The sequence below is a fragment of the Solea senegalensis genome, linkage group LG18 (genome assembly GCF_019176455.1).
Source record: "Solea senegalensis isolate Sse05_10M linkage group LG18, IFAPA_SoseM_1, whole genome shotgun sequence".
Taxonomy (NCBI): Eukaryota; Metazoa; Chordata; class Actinopteri; order Pleuronectiformes; family Soleidae; genus Solea; species Solea senegalensis.
In genome coordinates, this window is record NC_058041.1 from 9,614,875 (window position 1) to 9,635,037 (window position 20,163).

The window sequence follows — 20,163 nt, forward strand, 5'->3', positions numbered from 1 at the left end:
CGGAGAGTGAGAGAGAGGAGGGATGGAGAGATGTTTTGCTCCTCAAAAATCTATTTGGTGTCATTAAGCTCGTCTTTACAGTCCGAACAGCACACAGCTCACAGCTCTCCATTATCCGTTCATCAATGAGATATTTGCTTAATAGTAGCATGGAAGACCTGCTGCTCGTCAGTGATTGATCGAAGCACAGATCACCCCTTGCACTCGTCTCCCCTCACAAAGTTTCCTTTCCCACTCCTCTCGGCTTCTCTCATCCAAGGATTAGAGGAGCCGTTGAGGGTCGATGGCTGCAGTCGTTGCTGATAATTCACTCGTCTGTTTTGCTCATAACTAAATATTTGCATGCAGGGAAGTGCTTGCCAAAGTAGGTTTCACTGCTCTGACCTACTTAAGTTGTTTAAAAACTGAAAGATGCCCGGTGTGAAAGAGTTCTGTCTGAGACAGGAGGCTGTGAGGAGCGAGTTTTGCTGCTGTTGCTGACAGCGTTTACATGACTCTCTGTTGTTATTCTTACTCCCAGTGGTTTTCTGTATTTGGGATTCAATTGCACTGTGTGTAATCAAGCATCGAAATCAGTGTCAAAAGCATGTTCGTGTCCTCACTGTGCCTGTTCAGGCAGGTGGGCAGGTGCAGGTGATGTGCCAGTGCTGAAAAGTCTGGTTCATTATTTTGACTTTACCTTGTATGGTATGACAACTGCAGAGCCACCACTGATGCCCACGATTGGCAGCGCTGTCTGAGTGGAGAGGAAGTCCAGGATCTGGGCCACTTCTGCCACCTGAAGACAGACGGACTCAGTGTCTGTACCAGTTCATTTGTAGAGAAAGCTAATAACACAACATGGCTCTGTTAATTAGCCCTTTTTCACATTTCCAGTTGTATCACACTTTATAATCTAACTTCTCACATTAAATTTCCACCTTCAATCCCAAATTTGACATTTGTCAAACAAGAAATCCTCAAAAGTGTTTAAAATAGTGTGTCTCCATGATATTTAGACTGGTGCATATTCATCTACAATTCCATGTGAACCCGTTAACATGTAGCGTTTGCACAAGCACACTTTGCATCACCGTAGTTACGCGACGGTTTGTGCTATCGGAAAAATTCTAATGGTTTCTGAAAGCTGAGTAGTTAGACGTCAAAGCCAACATGTGGTTATTACGGTCATTTCACTTGTGCTGCTTCAGGAAGCCGGCGAAATTCCATTTTTTGGCCTGTTTTTGCACATTGAGAGACAAAGACAAAATCTGTTGTTTATTTACAACTGCGGTGTTTATCCTTTTTGTTTTTCTTCATTTTAAATTGTCAAAACAGTGTATTAACGTGTAGTAAATTGTAAATAATTGGCAGATATTGGAATTTATTCTGGAAAAATGTACAAAAACACTTAGTTACAGGACATTCCAGACAGAGACTTTGAAGGTTAGGTGTTAAAGGGTTAACTGAACTCAATCTGTGAGGAGGAAGTATTCTACTGAGAGGACCTTGAGCTCCTTCACTTGGTGTTTAATAGATTACTTGCATTTTTCTTCACTTCTTTGTCCGTTACAAAATTACACCAGAACTATAGTAGTTTCATTTGGATATAGCACATGCCCAGAATCTCAATGAGTTCTTGTTTCCTGCCGCTGCCCTGTGTGATTTAAGCCGACATGACAGGGAAGGTGTTTTTCTTTTACATGAAAATGTTTCTTTGTGCAACTTTTGTAAACATGGATGTAGGTGACTGAACACCGTGACTCTGGAGGCGATGTTTAATCAAAAAAAGCACAAAAACACACAAATGATTTTTACCTGAACTCCGGCACCTGAGCCCACATCGTCCTCAAACACTACGCCATGCAGCCTCTCCGTTGCCATGGTATCACAGAGGCGTGTCAGTAAGTCGCGGGGGTTAGTGTCGTTGACCAACACAGTCACAGGGCTGACCACCACGGGCAGATCAACAAAGTTTTCCCCACTTAGACGACCCCTGACCTCATTCTGGTAGCTGGAGCCACTGAACACCACGGCCACATTGATGGACGGGTGGAGAAGGAGCGGCCGGGCCTGCAGCGGGAGCGGGGAGGAGATGAGCAGGAGAAGGAAGAGGAGAAGGAGGAAGAGTGGAGACCAACGAGAGAGAGGAGGATGTCCCATGGGTATGGCCATGTTACCAGCCTACTGCCTGGAAAAGAAGGGATAGAGAGAAGAGGGCAAGAGAGAAAGAAAGAAAAAACACAAGAGAAGCTAACACAAGGAACGCTACAGTCAAATAAGCTGCTTTACTTTTATTTTGACATAATGCCTCATAATCCGTCATTACATATCCATCCTTTATTTCTCTCTCTCCTGGTTTCTCTGTGACCCTTTTGTATCATAGTATTAGTAGCACATGTAGACTGTGAGTGTGTATGTGTGTGTGTGTGTGTATGTATATTTGCTAATGTGTGGAGCAAGTGTGTGTGCATGTAATCCTCTGTAATCCAGCCCCCAGTGTCATGACTGTAATCACCTCTCCATCTCTACACATCTCACACACACACACACACAAACATATCCTACTCTGGACGAGGCAGAATGACAAAACTATCAGACCGTTTGTTGACCACTATCACTGAGATTATGTTACATTACTTCAGTCGGCCACTCGCTGTGTGGTGGGATGCCTTTTCAACTACAGCACTACCTGTTTTTGAAATATGTACATTTTTACGTAGCATTCTCAAACACAAACTCTCCAGTTTTGCCATTAGCATTAAATTAAATGTACATCCAATACCTACACTCTAATCCAGGAGACAGTAACGCTGTTTGCTCATCACCTTTTAACATCTAACACAGAAGAAGAAGAAGAGGTCCACACAACACTAACACGATCTCACACGACAAGTTAGAAGACAGAGGACCAGGAAAGCATTTCCGCTGGTTACATGTTGTTAAAACAAGCTGTTGTAGGTCTTCATGTAAATAGAGAGCTTCTGTGCTCTGACTGAGTCTGTGGATTAGGCAAATTGGACACTCTAAATTGTCCGCAGATCACACTTTGTCTCTATGTGGCCCCGTGATGGACTGGTGACGTGTCCAGGCTGTACCTCACCTTTCACCCTTCGTCAACTGGGATCACAACACTCATGAGGAGGATAAAGCGGTAGAAGATGAATGAATGAATGAAAGTCGATGTGTATTCATGATGAAGCTGCAGATACCTATAATATGTTGACATAGTGTGCATTACGAGGTGGTAACTTTCACTACTGTTAAAGATTATTAGTTATTTTGTATCTTTTTGTTGCTTTTCCCATTGTATCGAACCAATACCAAACCATGACCCCAAAAGCAAGGTGCAAACTTATGTTACGGCCCTAATATTTAGTGTTTTTATTACAATAACGACACAGTGAGGTCCAGTGATTGTGACCATTCTCACGGGTTTGCTACCAATCACCTAACAACATGGTAACACTAAGGCTACCCTTAGCCGCCTGCATCAAATTCAAATCCCTGATGCTAGCCTACAAAGTGCTCCATGGGTCTACTCTAACCTACTGCTCTCCTAAAGGCTTAAGTTACCCCTCGACTACTCTGTTCATCAAAGGATTGACGTCTGGCGTTGCCAAAACCCCGCACGAGACAATCCAGACTCTTTTCATGTGCCGTTCTGCTCGAATGACCTACTGAGCACTACCAGAACAAGCACGTCCCTGTCTATCTTCAAGAAGCTCTTGAAAACCCAACTCTTGCAAGAGCATCTTCTGTCCTAGCACTGACCTCATTCCCTCTTTCTGCACTTGGATCCACCTCTGCACCCTCCCCCTCTGTCAGTCCACTGTTCCTGTCTAGTGGATTTCTTTCCTAGACTTCCTCTTCTGTAAGTCGCTCGGGATAAAAGCGTGTGCTAAATGCTTAAATGTAAATGTAACACCAACCAAAATAGGTTCACCCCCCCCCCACACTGTACCCTCAATATAAGCAGATCTGAAATGTTTTAATTCTTAATCTATGTCCCAACAAGATCAGATCACAACATGGTAGGACCGATTCTCCTCCACAGACGTTAACTGAGGTTTGTTCAAAAAGTAAATGGGGGGAAAGTCCCAACAGGCAATTTAACTAACAAGACATAAAGAAAAAAAATAAAGGTTTCATTCTCTCCTCTAGAAAGATGCTCCTGCAGTAATGAATCACTAAACAACTGATAGCAACACCTCCATAATTTACTTCTGCTGTGGCCGCTTCAATCAAACACTTGCTGTTTGAAGGTCTTTTTCTGATTGAATAAATACCTTTGAACTACTGATAAGGACAGGTGGGCTTTCTTATAGTGCACCGAGATCTCCACACACACTCTCGTTTTTAATAGTGTGCTTTTATATAGAGAGTCGGTCTCATCTGAGGCCATCAGAGACACCCTGATAATTAACAGCACCTCCTATCTTTGGTTCAAAGCTCTTTTTTCAAAGCAGCACTGGGTTTAACGTGTCTTGCCCCTCCACACTGTTCATATCAATCATTCACCTTAACAAGGTTTTCAGCTCATGGGCTTTAGTTGCCCATAGCAATAAATATACAGTTTGAACATTTGAAAGACAATCCATCTCCGTTATTAGATACAGCCGTCAGTCAATACAGGGTCACATCTGCAATAATGGACATGGAGCAGCCTTGTTTGTGGTTTGTGGATAAATGCTTCATTCTATTTTCTTAAAGATATTTGGGTTTAAAAAAGCAAATGATGTGCGTGTATTAGAAATGTGTTGAGTGATGTCGTCTACCTATAGTGACATTTTAAGTCCATACGGAAAAATGGTTTATTAGAGAAGAAACAAACTACATCTGACAGTAGGGTTTTCGACAAATGCTCTGCAAAATGTATGCAGATTTTTACACAGTGCAGTCGAGTCTTACACCTGACTAATTGTGATCATTTTATTTGTCCCCATTTAATCATTATACTTTTCATGTGAGCACAGAGCAGCTGTTAACTGACCACCCACTTGTCCAAGGTGAACATTTAGAACAAACACGCACCCCACGCAGCAAAACTCTAAAAAGAGCTTACTCTAAATGGCAGAGACGCTCCGACCAGCTTATTGTGTTTTGAACGGAGTAGAAAAATATAGGACTTTACGCAAACGTGTGTGCGCAGCTACAGTCGATTAAAGGCCTTTCACCCTTTAATCCATCCATTTATTTTTAAACCACAGTTTGGCATGTAGCTAATTTCACACAGTTGGGTTAATGTTGTAGACAAAGAAATTGCTCGGCATTCTGGGTGATGGAAGGTGTTTTTTGGTTTTTATTATTAAAGTCTGTGAATCAGAACGTGTTAATATTGTGATACAAGTTGATAACCAATCTGTACACAAGTCTGTTATGTAACAGATTAAAAATGTCATGATTTTTCTTCATTCGGTTGTTTATGCATTAGTAAATAACAGGTGTATGAAACTGTTGTTTACCGCAAATCCTTCAGAAACTATAGCTCACGTCCTTTTTGTAATATACTGCTTACCACAAATGAAAGAAGGCAGCAAACAAACACTCGCCCACTCACCAGCTGTGAATGTCCTTGTATGCATTCTATTTGACAAGGATTCAAGGCTAGCAGCAAATTTGTGTTGCAACATTTGCGGTCATTTTCCATTTTCGGAAAAAAACGTCTTTCACGCATGTCTGGAAACAGCATTCGGGGACAAGAGATAGGTAATTTTGGAGACAGGAGAGTAATTACATAAGCCAGAGACAAACAGACAGACAAATAGTGACTGGGTGGATCACATGACTGGAGAGAAGGTCAAGTGCTCGTTTAACAGTGTAATCTCTGGAAAAAGGCATAATGGGGCCTCAGATTAGTGGTGTGTGTCCTTGTGTGTGTGTATGTCTGTGTGTTGGGGGTGATGGTAGTTCGTAAATTGTAGAAAAGTAAGTGTAGCCTATCTGCTCCAGATTAGCAGCAGTATAACAGAGTGTGATTACGCCCTGAAGAGGCTGTGAACACAAGGGACAGACCACAATGTGTTGCTTCTGAATTTCAATCACACACAAACACAAGCACACAACAGCAACAACAACTATGTTGTTATCCCTTTTTAAACCGAATCCTACAAGCTATATATTACACGTGTTTGTTAAAAGAACAACGAAAAGCTGACATACTGGAGAAAACTGACACGATGTCTTTTCGTTAATATGCTTAATTTAATCTATAGGGATGAACAAATACAATATCGTATATCGTACAGACAGAAATGTACAATACGATACGATCCAAAATCCCACCACAGCAACCTTTTAGTGACATTTTTGAGTCATGTTGTGGGCTGTTTATTCCTTCTTTATGGGAGAAGACTATTTGTTACACAGTTGGAGAATTATGTCATTGAAATAGCTCGAAATGTCTGTATCGGACTAATATCAGTATCAGCATCAGATACCGATGTTAGTCCGATACATTCATTTTAGACTTTTAGATTTTAAACCATTAACATTTAAGCCGTTAACAACCCATTTATGATTGTGATGCCAACACAAAATACGATGTTTGTACCTCTGGATTTTTCCTTTAATCCACATGTGTGGATTGACAGATTAAAGATGAGCATGGTGGTGCATGCACAGGCATTATATTCTTTAATTTACTCACTGGACCTCATATAAGGCTTTACCTGCCTCAGAATTGCACGTGTACTAATCACTTGACATGGAAGCTGCACTTCCTAGAACATTTCTATTTCTTTTTCTAATTTATCAAACAAGACATCCAACATGCTAAATCCCTGTGAACTTTTCACCTCTAAATTTGTATATGTTGTAGTAGTATATGTTGTAGTAGTACAGTATATGTAGCAGACCTTGTTTGAGGCTTTCAAAACACGGAATCCTTACTGAGTTCTCACATGATGTAATGTACATCGACTGACGACTACTCTGTGTGCCATTATTTATGAGGGGAAATCTGTTGGACCAAATGTTGGACCACATGTTCAGCTGACGCCGTAGTCCGTCCTGTTTTGATGAATTGTACCTCCTGGGACGCAGGCTCATTTAACTACTTAGCAGGAATATGATGATGGAGTCCCAATACTGTGTCTCCGGGGGTTGGTGGAAAGGAAATGAGTGGAGAGAGGTGATGGGATGAGTGACATTGCTGGAGAATTATCTACATATTTTGTGTTATTTTTTGTGATGATTTGATTGCATTAACCGGGGTCTTGAACTACGAGGGTAATGGCCGTACTTTCTTTCATCAGCATACCTCAGACGAGGTGCTCTGACAGCCGCAGGAAACATTCTCTTGAGCCTCATTTATGCAGACTTGAGCTATCCAAAAAAATAATAATCCTGGAGTGAAAATAATATATTCTGCAGCAATGATACTCAAAGTGTTGCTTGTATTCCTAATTCATACTTGATTTTAAGCTCTGCTACCAGTGTATATGATGACATTACTACACAGACCAAATGTCCTCCATGTTAGATTTCGCAAAAACAAATGTTTCCTTTAAAAAATAATGACTGTATTCTTCACAAGCCCACTCAACATTCACCCACTGTGCTGTTCCCCTCAACACTTATAGGAGCAATTTACCATCTTTGACCTCATATTTATGTTTCCCTCGCAACACTATAATCAGCACCAGTTTCCAGTTAAAGCTGTTTTTAGTTAAAAAGGCACAAATAAACCCACTTGTCACTCCCTGTTCAGCAGCACCAAATGGCAAATGGAAAATAACAGCAAAGCACCGAGCAGCAAAAGAGCCATACTTTTCACAGGAGGTGGTGGTGGTGACCCAAAGCAGAGCTAAAAGGTGAGTAAATATTGAAGGGGAGGATAAGGCAGTGATGTTTGCTTTCACTTTGTTGTGCCTTTATTTCACCCAAAGCTTGTTATATAACTCTATAACCTGATCTTGACATTTTTCTCCTAATAGGTTGCTGTAAGAAGTCGATTGCTGGCCATGAGACCTACAGTTCAGGGTGATCATCTCAACTTTATATTGGTGTGTTTTTATTTTGAACATTATTCTACTGAAAACTGAGCTGTGTGAAATTAATACAATTAAAACGCCTCTGAAATAATAATGTCTATGACTGGAAAGTGATGTATTTTGGAAACTGGAAACTGGTTTTAATGAATGTGAGAAAATGTTTTCTAATCCATGTGACTCCAGTCAATGACATACCTCTTGCGGCGAAGTCATAGTTACATTAACAAAATGGCAGTCACCAAACCACAGACCCTGAATTAGGAGCGGACACTCTGTCAATGTCAAGCAGCTCAAGTGCTCCACCCTTCTTGTCCTCCTTTCATCCCTTCATCCCTGCATTCCTCCTCTTTATGGATGACTTGTGGAAGGCAAGCTGATTTGTAAGTGGCGCACAGGCAGCCCTCACAGCCCCACGCCATGCACACATGCATCATCCCAGCTAATAAAGCGTCCACATACAAATTAAAATCACAATATTAATAAATGAGCATGTCACGCTTATTATGAAACACATCACGTGATGCATGCTTTTTAACCTGCATCCTCATCTGCTCACATGTAAAGATGTAACAGCTTCATAGGAAATCAGTGCGGGACAGATGTATCGTCCAATATGAGCGATGCTGACATGGTCGTGGCATTTCTGGGCTGACTTGGCCTCGTGCCACTCTAATTCAAAGCAATCAAAAATCCCAGTGTCACCCAATCTGCTGCTTCACACTGTCACACAAACCCACATGTAGGCCACGCAGTATTTCAGGAATGAGGAAAATTTGTTGAAAAAAAAAAGGAAATGTGATAATAAAGTGATATTTTAATCTTGCTACCCAAGAGGGGGATCACAAACCTTATTTTGGAAACCCATGTATGTAAACTGTAGCTGTTTGCAGTCCGCAGAGGTTATTTTAAAAAATATATTGTTTTTTTTGTCACCAAAAATGAATGAAATGTGTGTATTTCGACTTTCTACTGCTCTCCTTCAATCACATTTTACCCCTTAGATTTATTTCACGACCCACTGAGGAATCACAAAGCCTGTGTTGGAAATCTTACAAGCTTAAACAAACTACCATACTGTTCTTACGTCTGCACGTACGTGTGTGTGTGTGTGTCACAGATTTCGCAACAGTTTCCAGTCATAGAAATGATTTTCAGAGAGACTTTTTTATAGGAGCGAAAGTATCAAGGAAGTCGCAATTCCATTTTGTTTACAATAGAAATATGTTGCCTCTTAGAAATACACTTGGGAGCCACTGAACTGTCTGTTGCAACATGATATGTGTAAAGAGGAGTGAAACGTGTCTGTCACTAATGGAGAAAAATGAGATCTGCTCCATGCAGCTAATGGGACAAATCAATGAGCATTAACAGATCACTGATATGACAGTAAAACACTGCAACTGCAATGTCCTTTATCAGTGAGTGAAGAAATGAGTGGTAATGAGGAAACATGCAGGTATGAAAGGATTATATTTGTGTGCCCACACACACACACACACGGACTCCAAAGCTCAGAGTGATAAAATGCTAATGTATCCTCTTATAGTAGTTCCCGTTATAATAACGACTGGCAGCTCTGCTTCTGTCAGCAGCAGATGGGGAAACTCTTCACTTGTGAAAACTGAAAGAACGACTGCACACACTCATTTTCTGTCCTTCTCTACCACCTCTACACACACGATGAAGGTTCAGTGACAGTCTCAGAGAGTGAAGTGAGGGAATGTGTTCTTACGTCTGCACGTACATGTGTGTGTGTGTGTCACAGACTTACCTGCTCTCTCTGCTGTCATCCAACTTGAACTCGTGCTGCTCCATCATCCCACAGCTCCTTCTCTCCAAATCCCCTCTCTGTCTATTTACGTTTCTGTCCTTTCTCCCCGAGTTTTCACCTGCCTCTCTCTGCTCCCAGCACCTGTTGGAGTACGCATTTAGACCAAGTCTTTGTGTGAGAGAGGGAGTGCTTGTGAGTTATCAGTGACTCTGTGTCTGTCTGTGCGTTTTTTGTGTGTGTGTTTAGCAGCTTTGGATGTCTGCACACTACCCTGGAGAACTTCACAACGTGACAGCAAGCGTATGTGATCTCCCCCCCCAAAAAAAAAAAAAATCCCTCCTTCTAACTCCTCACTTTCTTCACCCTTCTCTCACTTGTCTGTTTTTGGTGCGTGTCACATAGAGACATCATTTACAAGTGGTCATGAAGGTGAAGACAGGACACCCAAAAAAAAGGAGAGAAAGGGAAAGTGGGGGGAAAAAATGAGGGTGACAGAAGACGAGAGGTGCAGGAGCCTGCAGACAAACTCGTGTGTGTGTGTGTTTGTGTGTGTGTATAAGTGTGCATATGTGCAAAACCCACTGTGTTTATCTCTCTGTCTGTATCCTCCAGGCTCCCCGCTGGTCGTATAAGAAGAGTGAAAAGGGGGGGAGAAAAAATGATACAATGCCTTTTGAGCAAAACAGCGCAAACACCAGTAACACTTCAGCAGTGATGCCTCCCCACCATTTCTTCCTTTCTCCCCCTCTCTGCCTCCTCTGCCTCCCTTTCCCTGTCCCTGGTGGGGGGCAAGAGACATGACCGATCCATGGGAAGTTAGGAAATATCACAGACAGATAAGAACGGGTCCTGTGAAAGCCTCTGCATCTTTGGAGCAAAAGTTTTCCCCTCCTCTATAGTCCAGTTATCAGCCCAGGTGGTGATGGTACTCCACAGCGAGGGATCTCCCCCACTGGTGATGCTGTGCCTCCTCCGGTCCTGTGTGATCAAAAAGGAAGAGAAGAGGACAATATTTGGGGGTTTTGGCTCATTTCCATATGGAAGCGAGGTGATCCAGATGTTGTTTGATGGTGGGAGTGCTGGGATCACAGAGAGAACAGCGGGACAGATGGCAGGTCTGCGGGGTCGGGCCGGCTGAGCACTAGCAGGTCTTCATCCTGTTGCACTGATTTGTTGTTGTTGGTTTTTTTTTCTCCCCACCACAGTTTCTCTCCCTCCCTCAACGTTGTGCTGACGCTCATCTGCCAGTGCTGTCAGACTAGTAATCCTGCTCTCCATTTCCTTTTTAACTCCATCTTTTCTTTATCTCTCTCTCTATCTGCTCTCACTCCATCACAGGAAAGGCTGCATGTGAGTCCCGATAATAATGGTGCGAGGATTTAGTCTGCCTCCCTTCCTCTCCTCGCTCTCACTCTCTTCAGCACAACCCCTCCTCCTCTCCCAGCCCACTTTTGCTCCCAATTTCTCTGTATTATTCACCTTCATCCTGTCATGTATTCTGCCTTCTTTTCTTGAAATCACCTCACCATATTGCTCTGCTGTTTCATTCCCGACCTTTTCTCTCTTCCCTTCACTATCAACAGGTCCTAAAGGAGCCTCAGTAATTGTATTGTTTTTTCCAGTCAGGACCCCTCAGGCTCTGACTGATATTTATCAGTGTGAATACATTTTTACAAAACCAATAAGGTCAAAAGACATCACATTTACGTTGGACTGTTCCATGAGAACACACAAGCCTGTAGCCCAGGAACAGAGCGCTAAATTAAAGGAACTTTAGCTTAAAGAAAACAGCAGTATATTAAAAGCACTGCACTGATATTACGCACTCAACCATAATTAAAGATATTATACTCTTCTGTGAATTTTCGAGGAGCTATTTAAAGTTGGAGAAAAATAATCTGTTTCTGGCTTTGGAAAAAAAAGAATTTGTGGAACAAACTGGTGAAAAGATGTGAATATTCACCAGGAAAAGGAAAGTGTTTGTGTAACCAGTTCCTCTTGCCTCTAAAAGCAAATGTATTCTGCTTGCAACGTACAAACGGTGTTGACAAGTTAAACAACGAAAAACAATCATATTTGTTATAATATGTAATAATAAAAATAATAACAATAATAATAATAATAACAATAATAATAATAAAAAAGCCAAAGGTTCCAGCTCAGACATTTCGCACAATTTTAACAATATGCTGCTTTTGTTTGTTTACAAAATGTGTTTAGGTTTTGATGGTGTGATTTTATTTTTGTAGTAAAATACTACCTCTGTGTCAATAGCACGTGTTTCACAATTGTATTGGCTACAGATGAATCAATAAAGTAAATAATCCAATGGATGTAACCATAAAGTCCAACAAGCCCTTAAAATCCCAACGTTTACCTTTGGGAACTGGTCAAACACACAGACTGCCAAAAGCACACAGACAAGGCAAATATGGCGATGAACTTGGACGTGTTACGTCCACACAAATGTGTCTCCTGTCTATTACAGTGTGTCGCCGGTTCTCGCAGATGCTCATTGACAGGACGATCATCGGAGGAGTCCCCTCATAATTCTCACTTCTCTCAGTCTGCATAAAAAAGAAACAATTAGTGTAGTTTTTAGATAATTTTAACTGGAATCATGTTGACATGCCTGTGTGAGGCTGGGTGTTAATGGGAGAGAGAGAGAGAGAGGAAGGAATATGATTGCCTCTCACTTTTCTGCTCCTTTTACGGCACACTCGTGACAGTAATTTCACAGGAGGAGAAACTGTTTCTGTTTGCTCTCCTACACTTTTTTTCCCCCTCACTTTGTCAGACAGGCGTTTTGTAGTTTTAAAAGAGTGCTGTCTTTTGTAGGTTACCATCACTCCTAATAAAAGCTGCTTTCTTCTTTTCTTTCTCTTCACCAGGCAGCTTGGTCAGGTGACATACCTTTTAACACAGAACTATAAATACAGATGAGTGCTAAAATAGAGTGTTTGAGATGTGAGGGGTGTGTGACTGAGGTGTCTATATCTGTGTGTGTGTGTGTGTGTGTGTGTGTGTAGATGGGTACACTGATGTTGCTGATGAATGAGAGGAGACAATAGCAGACGTGTGTTTCAAGACTCCCTCTCTCTCTCTCTCTCTGTCTCTCGCTGTGTCTTTTAGCAGCTGGACAGTGGTGAACATATGTTCTCTGGCCAGACGCCCGATCAGATCCACAGATTAACTCTGCGATTGGTTCAGCAACTAACAAAATTATGTTTTGCTTGGGGAGCTTGCAGGCTGACAGGCAAATAATTAATTCAACAATGTGTGTGTTGTCAAGAGGGATTTATGTTATATGCATCTTGTGTAAGATGTGGATTTGTTGAGAACCAATGCCGTATGCTGAACTGCTGTCAACAAATCCAGCTTTTATCCACACAAGCCGCAGCTCGAAAACACAATATACACATCATTTGCCGTGTGTAAAAAAAAAAACAATTCCTCAGTTCAATAATTTAATGACACCGTTCTTTGTCATCATAGGTTTTGCCATATTTGATTCGAGAGTGTTGATTGGAGAGACTATACAAACAGGATGTCTGGTAACTGAAGTGACAACATTTGCAAATGTCGAAAAAAAACCTTGAGCAGCCACTTCAATTAGTACTTTTGGCCATCAGGAGCAATGAAGTATATAAAGGGTCAGTAATCTATATCGCTGTGCTCTATAACATGATACGATAGGATCCAATTCATGTGTAAAATACGTAGCACCAGATTCAGCACCATGGACAGCACTCCACAATGTCGCCGTCCCTCTTAAAACCTCGGGCAAGAGAACATTCCCCCGAGGTCGAGACATGTCTGGCGAACTGTCCTCCTAGCTGACAAAATCGGTTATTGTGCCAGAGGGCTGGATATTTTTAGAGTCTGTTGTGCAACTTGTTTTTATTTATTTATATATTTGTTTGTTTGTTTATTTATTCGGCCCTGTGATGGACTGGCGACCTGTCCAGGGTGTGACCCCGCCTCTCGCCCTATGTCAGCTGGGATTGGCACCAGCGCCCCCCCGCTACCCTCGTGTGGAGGATAAAGCGGTAGAAGATGGATGGATGGATGGATGTTTATTTATTTAGTTGTCCTGATTGGACATACACAGATAATAGAGCAGGATAAGCAGTCATAAGCTTGTGTTATGAGGTGCTACTTGTGCTTCTCCAGTGCACTGGGGATTTTACTTATTAATGGAAACATATTTGGGGATATGTGTTTCTTTTCTTGTTATAGCTGAGAAGCCAAATAACAATCATGTGCATGTGTACAGGAAATGTAAGGCTACAACCAGCACCTTGTTAGCTCAGCTAAGTGTAACAGCTGGAAATAGGTTGAAACGGCTAGTCTGGCCCTATACTGTGAGTCTAAAGGTAACAACATTTTTACATTAATTACATTCATTGTGTGGAACAAATGAAAACTTTTCTCTTTTTTTAGGAAACTGTCATTTTTACACGTACATTTTTGTACGTGTGACGTGTGGATGGAGGTAGACAAGATAAGATAAGCAGCTTCTCCATTTATACTGTATTTACAGCATCAATGACCTGATCAAAGTCTCCACTATATGAGTGACTGTCAACAAATCCATTTACATTATTATTGTCTTTCACGCCTATCAGTAATGCTGGGTGTGGTGAGAGTTGGAAGAGTCTTGAAACTTGAGTCAGAGAGCCAAACACTCACCTGAAGTGTCTCTGGAAGATGCTCTCTACAGTGTCTCACTGAACTCTGCACTGCTGCAGCTTCACTGCTCTTTTCCAGCATCTCTGTCCTCGGCTTAGCATTTAATCAGCTCCACCTCCACCCCAGAGTCAACCTGTTTGTTCTTCCAGGGGGATGTCTGCTCTCATCACTCCTCAATCTTTCTCTGTGCAGGTTTTTTGGCTGCAGGGAGCAACGAGGTCCAAGCCAAGACACTCAGCAGCAACTGTACTGCTGCGCTTTATTTGTGGTGAGAGATTTGTAGTTCTCTGCAATTGTATGAGCAGTGGGAAAGGCATTTCCGCAGTACAATCTGAAGACACAGCAAAGTGCTTTCAAGTAATGAGAGACTGATTATGTATTAAGGGAAAAATTATATTTTTAAAGAAGACACCAACTGACTTTGCCAGACTGAGGAGAAAATACTAAAATATCCTGACAGACAAACAGTAAATAGAGGCAGTGATACAGAGAGCATGACTCATTTATAAAAGCCTCACATGGGTGGCCTTGATAGTTTTTAGTCTGGGGAGTTATGACTAAAGATAAAAGCGAGAGTCAAACTACAGAAGTGAAACACAGACACTGAAGATCCATCTGCGCCTGAATAATAAAACTGAGCTCGAAACGAGGCATCCTAAGAATTAAAACAGGTGCGGAGATTGCCATTGACTGTGGTGTTAAAAAAGGGACAAATTCAACAATCCCTGCATTATCGTCCTCAAACCCGCCAGAAGCTCCAAGATAAACAACACTTAATATCTGTTAGCTGACAAGCCACACCGTGAAATAGGCTTCCACACTCCCTGACTCTCAGTGAGACACAGAGGAGTATCATCTGCATAGCAATTAGCAAGTTATGCTTACACATGATCACACATACTAATATCACGTATTTAAGGCAGTCTTTTCAAAAACTGACCCCGCACTAATGCGGCGAAAGCCAGAGATGAATCAGCATTACAGGAACAGTATAAGTCAGACTGTGACAGTTGAATGGCTTTGTAATGTCAGCCGTGTCAAAGGCAGAGCTCGGGTCGAGCTGCGTGAAGAAGAAAAAAATTAAACATTCATACGTTTGATGAGCACTGTTTCCGATTTCAAAGTTGTCAAGAGTCGACTTTGAGTTAAAGTGAGTTACAAAATTACATTCTTTAAAAATTTCAGACATGAGGGCTACTTTTGAAGCTGAACGTGAACATTGGGCTCTTTGAAAATGGAGGAAAAACAGCAGGGGAACTATTAAAGCTACACCGAGCAGAGAACTTCTTGTACTACAGCAAAAAAAAAATGCACCATGTTAAACCATGTACATTACCTTAACAGTGATCCCATCACAGATTAAACTTCAGCGATTCATCTTGTTTCAACTCTGGTTTGGTTGAGCTGCTTGGAAAAATTGTAGAAGCTAAAGATTGGTAGTTTTTGCTATTCATGATAAACAATGTGTAGTTTTTATTTTCACCAGCTTATGACCTCTGTGCTGTTTAGATGTTGTTGTTTTAATTATTAATTAGCTGCATCTGGAAATAAATCTGTGTAAAGTGGTGACAATGAACCCAAACAGGTTGGTAATGTACGGCTGAAAGGCAAACAGAGTTTTGGCGATGAGCAACCACTTTTATACTAAACAGTTATTTGACCTGTTGTTGATTACTGACAATTAGGGTGGCTTTAAATCCATTGTTTGTCATATTAAGTTCTTCATTCAGAGCAAGGTAGAAGTAATTGTTATAAATTGGCTAGTCCTTTTCTTTAAATAACCAGATATATTTTGAAATAAAGACAATAATAAGGATTTAATTGAAACACAGCAAACAGCTAAAATGAATTATTATTTGCTTAAAATGAAATGATATGGGTATAAAAGAAAGAGGCATAAATACATCTACAGTTTTAAACTAATTGTTTAATTGGTTGGTGTGAAAACTGCTTCAGATTTTTCTGATTTATTTAGACCTGAAAGCCAACCTGATGTGTGTGTGTGTGCATGTGTGTGCGTGTGCATGTGTGTGTGTGTGTGGTCAGGTGTTTAAACAGGCAATCATCACTCAATGAGTAAACAGCTCTGGAGATTGGGCTAATGTGTGAGTGAGTGGAGGTGAATACTAACAGGGGAGGACATGGGGGTGAGGTGAAAATGACAATAGGAGTGGACAATGGCAGAGTGAGAGTAAACAAACTCCATCAGCTCATATTAAAAAAGCCTGACTGCAGATCTGTGATTATTTTTATCACCCAATGCAACACTTTGATCCCGCCCACGTGTCAGAGACTCGAGAGTCATCCTGAGGGACATTTTACCCCAAGTGATGGGTTAAAATATCAAATCCTCAGGGCTTCAGTGGCAGATCTTCTCGGCCTGTGGCCCACACACTTTCTCCCCCGCGTTCACTTAGTCTTAATGTCCGTATCTTCATCAGTGCCAGCACCCCCAAACACCCACCCACCCGTCCAACTGTCCCCCAAGGACACTTTGAAAAGCAAAAAATAGCTCAAGATCAGAAAGGCGCAAGGAAGTGTCAGATCCACAAATAAATGTAGTCTTTGTGCACCTTGTTTGAAACTGGCTGACATTTTAAAGCCTGCCAGGTATTAATACCACGTCTCGTGAGACAAAAATTGTACGTGTGGGTGTATGAGCGTAAATGTGCGTGTGTGTGAGGAAAAGCAGAGCATGGTTGGGTTTCTTTTATACTTGTTAAACTTCATTCTCCCTCTCTCTCTCTCTCTCTCTCTCTGCTTTCATTCATTTATTCTCAGTTGTTTCAGCACAAGCCCAAAAGCAACACTATGTCAAAGTGGCATACTCTTCTATGGGCTTTTTTTAAAAATTTTATGCATTTTATGAAATTCATTCATTCATAGCCAGTCGCAGCTCACTTGGGGCTAAAGACGTATTTTTGAATGTTTTCTGGACTTGTGCGAGGAAACCCAGAGAATTCAAATTCGTTACAGAATGGCCCAAATACGGGATGCAAACTGTTTACCCTCTTGCTGTGAGGCAGCAGTGATTGCCACCTGCTCCACCATGTGGCCGTTATAAAGTCACCCTTATCAGTGGGAGTGAATGTTTACCTCAGTGGCACCTCAGGGCTTCTGTGTCCACAATGCATTGAGTACCTGCAGTAAAACCACTGTTAAACATGTGTTTGTCTCTGAGTGGGAAGTGGGAATGATCGTCGTCGCCCAGGGACCAGAGAGAGAGAGGAAGAATTACAGGAGGTGCGCACAGGTTAAAGGCTATAAGACACAGGGGGGACGAGGAGAAAGTGTGCAGAAAAGGTCACATTAGCTCATTGTAGCAATGTCTGCATAATCCCTACATGCTCCTCCTGCAGGTCCTCACTGAGATAAGGAAACCTCGAAGGATTTTGTTAGGATTTGTAGCTCAGGAACTCAGGGTGCATCTATGGGGAATTGCTGGGTGCCCTTTAGTAAAAAACATCTTTGGATTGACAGTTAATTTCATTAAACTGGCTTTGCAGTGGCATCAGGCAATAATGTTCTCAGTTAGTCTTTGTGGTATAATGTTAATGGATTAGTTTCAGTAATTTGGGTCGCTTTATGTTTTTTCTCTTTCTTGTACATTAAAACAAATACTCATGCGTTCACTCATCTCTCTTTAATTGGATTTATTTTGATTATTTTCAGCATATTTGGATTTTGGAAGAGTACAGGATTCTGAATATGTCCAGTCAGGTAAATAACTGTCTACCATGACTCGAAAACTCCCAACATGGCACCTCAGTATCTGAGTTTGCTGGGACTCAGCTGGATCATACAAAACATAAAAATGATATTAATGTATAGAAGAATCTTAAACATTTAATTGCAGCTTTATTATTATTATGGTTCAGGAGGAGAAAATTCCAAATGTCAGTGATTTCTTCCTGTCTTATTTTCAGAAGTCTTTGAAGTGTATTTTGAACTAAAATGAAAATTATTATTATTATTATTGTTATTGTTATTATTTTTGCTGCTGTTTATGACCATGGCTGATTTACTAATGCATCATGTTGCTGCTGGTGCTGTAGGGTCTGTTTGGGTCCACTGCATTTTGGAACAGTTTATATTTCCCTTTTTTTTGTACTTTTTCACTGAAAAGTCGTTTTGCTTTGAAGAACGAGCACCCAATATTCACACATTTTACATTTTAAGCGTTTAACGGGGCAGCCAGTGCTTTCATTTGTTTTGTGAGGACAGTGTTGTGTATTTAATTATGGATCTGTCTGGAGTCAGACTAAGTGTATAATTATACAACGGCAACTGGATTTGTTTGAGCAACTTGAAGATATTTCACTGCTCTTTCAGATGAGAGGTGAAACGTCTTCAAACATCTTCAGGAGCCTCAAGTCTCATTGCCCTTATATAACACTTATGTAAGTCATGATTCACTGGCATCTAGTGTCAGGTTTTGCAGACTTGCGTAGACTCTAATTTCTCTGGTACGATGGTAAAATATATGAAAGTTTTGTAATTCCGTGGCAGGTAGTGGTTATGGAAAGGTCTTCGCTTGTTTGTTTGTTTTTACTAGATACAAATCTATGTTATGTTCCCTTTACTGTGTGTGTGACAGCTTTATGGCTGAGTTGAATCAGCACAGTATCACTCAGGTTGCCCCCGGTCCAGAGGGAGAATTAAAGGAAGCCGTAGGTGTTTGTGGAGGTCAAAGGCTAACAGAGTGAGAAAGGTGAGGAGGTATAAAGAGGGAGTCATATATGTTGACCTAAATATAGACAAAGGTTTCAAGGTCTCCTCCTCTTTGCTACCACTCGTTTTGACCCCTTGGTTGATTTTTACGAGGTCGGGGGTCACTGGTAATTATCTTCTATTGTCAAACTGAGGAGGCTCAGCGAGACACTAGGTCACCTGTGATTCTGATTGAGGTCCTGGGTGCTCGCACATGCACGCGCAATCCCACACGCACACACGCACACAGATACATAGGGAATCAGCAGCAGGCAACTGTGCGGCTTTTCATTACGCTTCTGATTTGGTCATTCATCATTTGCACACAGCGACCAACACATGTTTATGTCTGCACAGGATATCTGTGTGCCTGTGGGTGTGTGTGTGTACATGTCAGTGTGTGCGTGTGCATATTAGTTTCCTGGTTTCTCATTCTACATGTGATTCAAATCGAAGCTCGTCACCATTACAGTAAGACATTGGGCAAATATGAAGCTCATGCGCCTGCCCTTCCAACATTGCAAATAGATTGTAGGCTACGGTTATAATGTAAAGAGACAGATATTGGCCTATGTGTCTCTTCCTCCTCATCGAATCCATCCATATCAAAACAAATAAAAACCGGCACAGATATGGATACAAATGAACAAGCTGACAGTACCAATTAGGATAATATAATGTGAATAAACTGGCAAATAAAATAGCTGAAAAAGTTCAGTGATGATGAGCAACAATTATCAAACGTGTAGAGCACTGGAGTAAGAGAATGACCTCCTAACTGCACGTCTAATACAATATCTAATGTTGAAAAGGATAAATCAGCTTACTTCTCAACACGCTGTGAATATTAAAGGGCGAATTTGATACATTATTAACAGTGTTTTAAAGTTTTGCCTTATATTTCCTGCCTGGAATTTGGATTTCCACTGTGCACGAGCAGCTCAGCTGGGACATACTAGATGAGCTGAAGGCATGAAAAGCCGATAATAAAGTAAATGTGCACAATGTTCTCAAAGG

General features: G+C 41.3%; 1 protein-coding gene across 2 annotated transcripts in view; it reads right to left on the bottom strand.

The window, feature by feature from the left end:
* LOC122759490 (glutamate receptor ionotropic, NMDA 2C-like) overlaps nt 1–11,082 on the bottom strand; it is a 44,341-nt gene extending 33,259 nt beyond the window's left edge. Inside the window, exons 1-4 of one of the 2 annotated variants that reach the window (XM_044014398.1) lie at nt 10,327–11,082; nt 9,745–9,885; nt 1,798–2,170; nt 680–778 (exon numbers count right to left, since the gene is read on the bottom strand). In XM_044014398.1, coding sequence (XP_043870333.1) covers nt 680–778; nt 1,798–2,154 — 456 coding nt within the window. In that variant the 5' untranslated portion in view covers nt 2,155–2,170; nt 9,745–9,885; nt 10,327–11,082. Of the gene's footprint in view, nt 1–679; nt 779–1,797; nt 2,171–9,744 lie in introns of both variants that reach the window. The other variant, XM_044014399.1, reaches the window with a different exon arrangement.
* Between the last annotated feature and the right edge of the window lie 9,081 nt (nt 11,083–20,163).